This window comes from Phaseolus vulgaris, chromosome 1 (assembly GCF_000499845.2).
Source record: "Phaseolus vulgaris cultivar G19833 chromosome 1, P. vulgaris v2.0, whole genome shotgun sequence".
Taxonomy (NCBI): Eukaryota; Viridiplantae; Streptophyta; class Magnoliopsida; order Fabales; family Fabaceae; genus Phaseolus; species Phaseolus vulgaris.
Window position 1 is genome coordinate 21,020,358 of NC_023759.2, and position 1,981 is coordinate 21,022,338.

Genomic DNA, 1,981 nt, shown 5'->3' on the forward strand with positions numbered 1-1,981 from the left:
GAATAGTAAAATTAGAATTACAACATAGAATCAACAAAAACCTAGACTTCAAAAAGGTTGTATGTTACAATGCAATAAAAGAAATATTTGTACGAGGATATCAACCATGTTAGTCATTTCGAAGTTATTTTTTACTTGCCTTGTCTGAGACAGTCACTTGAAATCAGAGTTAAATAACACAAAAGACACCATTGCAACACAACTACCATTAGCAACAGTAATTTTCACTAAATGTCGTTAAGATAGAATTCAAAAGCATCACATAAATATTTAGAATGGAGACAGTAATGATAGTAGACAAGGACTAGATGTACTATATAACACAGTCAACCTTGACATATTTTGATCACAAATTTTTCATCAATTCAATTCAGAATTTAGTGGAGATGGTGTACCATCACTTGGCCATCATGACCTTAACAAACTCCTCATAATTGATTTGGCCATCACCATCAACGTCAGCCTCTCGAATCATCTCATCAACCTCTTCGTCAGTGAGCTTCTCCCCAAGGTTGGTCATCACGTGGCGGAGCTCAGCAGCAGAAATGAACCCATTCTGGTCCTTGTCGAACACTCGGAACGCCTCTTTCAGCTCCTCCTCAGAGTCAGTGTCCTTCATCTTTCTGGCCATGAGGTTCAAGAACTCAGGGAAGTCAATGGTGCCATTGCCATCAGCATCTACTTCGTTGATCATGTCTTGGAGCTCTGCCTCAGTAGGATTCTGACCCAAAGAACGCATGACAGTTCCAAGCTCCTTTGTTGTGATGCAACCTGCAACAATATCAAACACCATGTAAAAATCAACAAAAAAACCTCCCAATTTAACTCATGCTTACAAATCTTAATCATGCTCAAAGGGATGGATGCCACATACATAATGAGAACAAGATTTTAAATGCTTCTGCAATCTACAAAAACTTAAATTGTCTTTCAAATTATCTTTTATTCGGACTTTTCAGATCCCTTCCCCTCGGATTTCAAATAAAATTGAAAAAATTAAAATAAAATCTGTTTTTCAGTAAACAAAACGGTGCATACCCCAGGTTTAAACTCCAGATAACTAATCAAGCTACAACAATTTTTGCAAGTTCATCCAAGCTTTTGTAATTAAAATCAAGTTAAAAAAAAAATTGACAGAATTCTTATAAATAACAACTTAAAAAGTATATATTAAATGTTGTAAAATCAATAAAATTTACCATAACTAGGTTTGGCGTATGTGTGTCATTAACAATACTTCTTTTAACTAAACGGACTTGTATGTTTCCATATAATATGAGAATGTTGGGATGCAAAACCAGAAAGAAAGGGGAAAAGAGAAAAGAGAAATTAACAATTTGTTTCATTTAATCTTTTGTCTATAGAATAAAGTGAGAGGTTAACGAATCGAAAATGCGAAGGAAAAATTGAAAAAAGAGAAGAGATGTGATAGGAACAAACCATCGCCATCCTTATCGAACAAGCTGAAGGCTTCCTTGAACTCAGAGATCTGGTCATCGGTGAGTTGATCTGCCATTGTAATTAGAATGAATTGCTCTTTCTTTCTTTGAATGGGTTTTTTTTTTCTGCTAATTTTCTGAAGAAAGAGAGAGAAACGAAGAAACTGCAGAAAACAGCGTTTGAATCTTATTCCGACAAAACCTCCCCTTCTTATATCATCTCACCAACACAGACACTCCTCTCTTTTTTCTTTACCGTAAATAAGATTGACTTGTTTCCGTTTTTTTCTATAACAACTCCTTCTTTTTTCTCATCCAACTATTCTCCTATTTTACTCCATCTCAAAATTAATGTTAAATGATTTTATTTAAAGTTATTTTATTATTAAATATATTTACTCCATTAATAAATTTTTTAAGATTACTTTTTTTAAGATTACTTTTTCTAGAATTTAAGAGAGTTTTTTAAATTATCCTTGTGAAATTTGATTAAATGTATTCCTTTTAAGAAAATAAATAAAAAGAAAGATTTAATATATTAT

At 32.9% G+C, this 1,981-nt stretch overlaps 1 protein-coding gene across 1 annotated transcript; it reads right to left on the bottom strand.

Moving 5' to 3' along the window:
• Positions 1–208: 208 nt before the first annotated feature.
• LOC137813773 (calmodulin-7) lies at positions 209–1,759 on the bottom strand. The gene is made up of 2 exons (XM_068616193.1): positions 1,441–1,759; positions 209–771 (listed from the first exon to the last, which is right to left on the bottom strand). Exons 1-2 carry the CDS (start codon positions 1,514–1,516, stop codon positions 398–400), a joined length of 450 nt encoding a protein of 149 aa, XP_068472294.1. The 5' UTR covers positions 1,517–1,759; the 3' UTR covers positions 209–397.
• Between the last annotated feature and the right edge of the window lie 222 nt (positions 1,760–1,981).

What these genes read in the sequence shown, in the direction of transcription:
- LOC137813773 (XM_068616193.1), bottom strand. Translation starts at nt 1,516, where the DNA reads ATGGCAGATCAACTCACCGATGACCAGATCTCTGAGTTCAAGGAAGCC. An exon ending in GTTCGATAAGGATGGCGATG is followed by an intron (nt 772 to 1,440) that starts GTTTGTTCCTAT and finishes ATATTGTTGCAG; the next exon opens with GTTGCATCACAACAAAGGAG.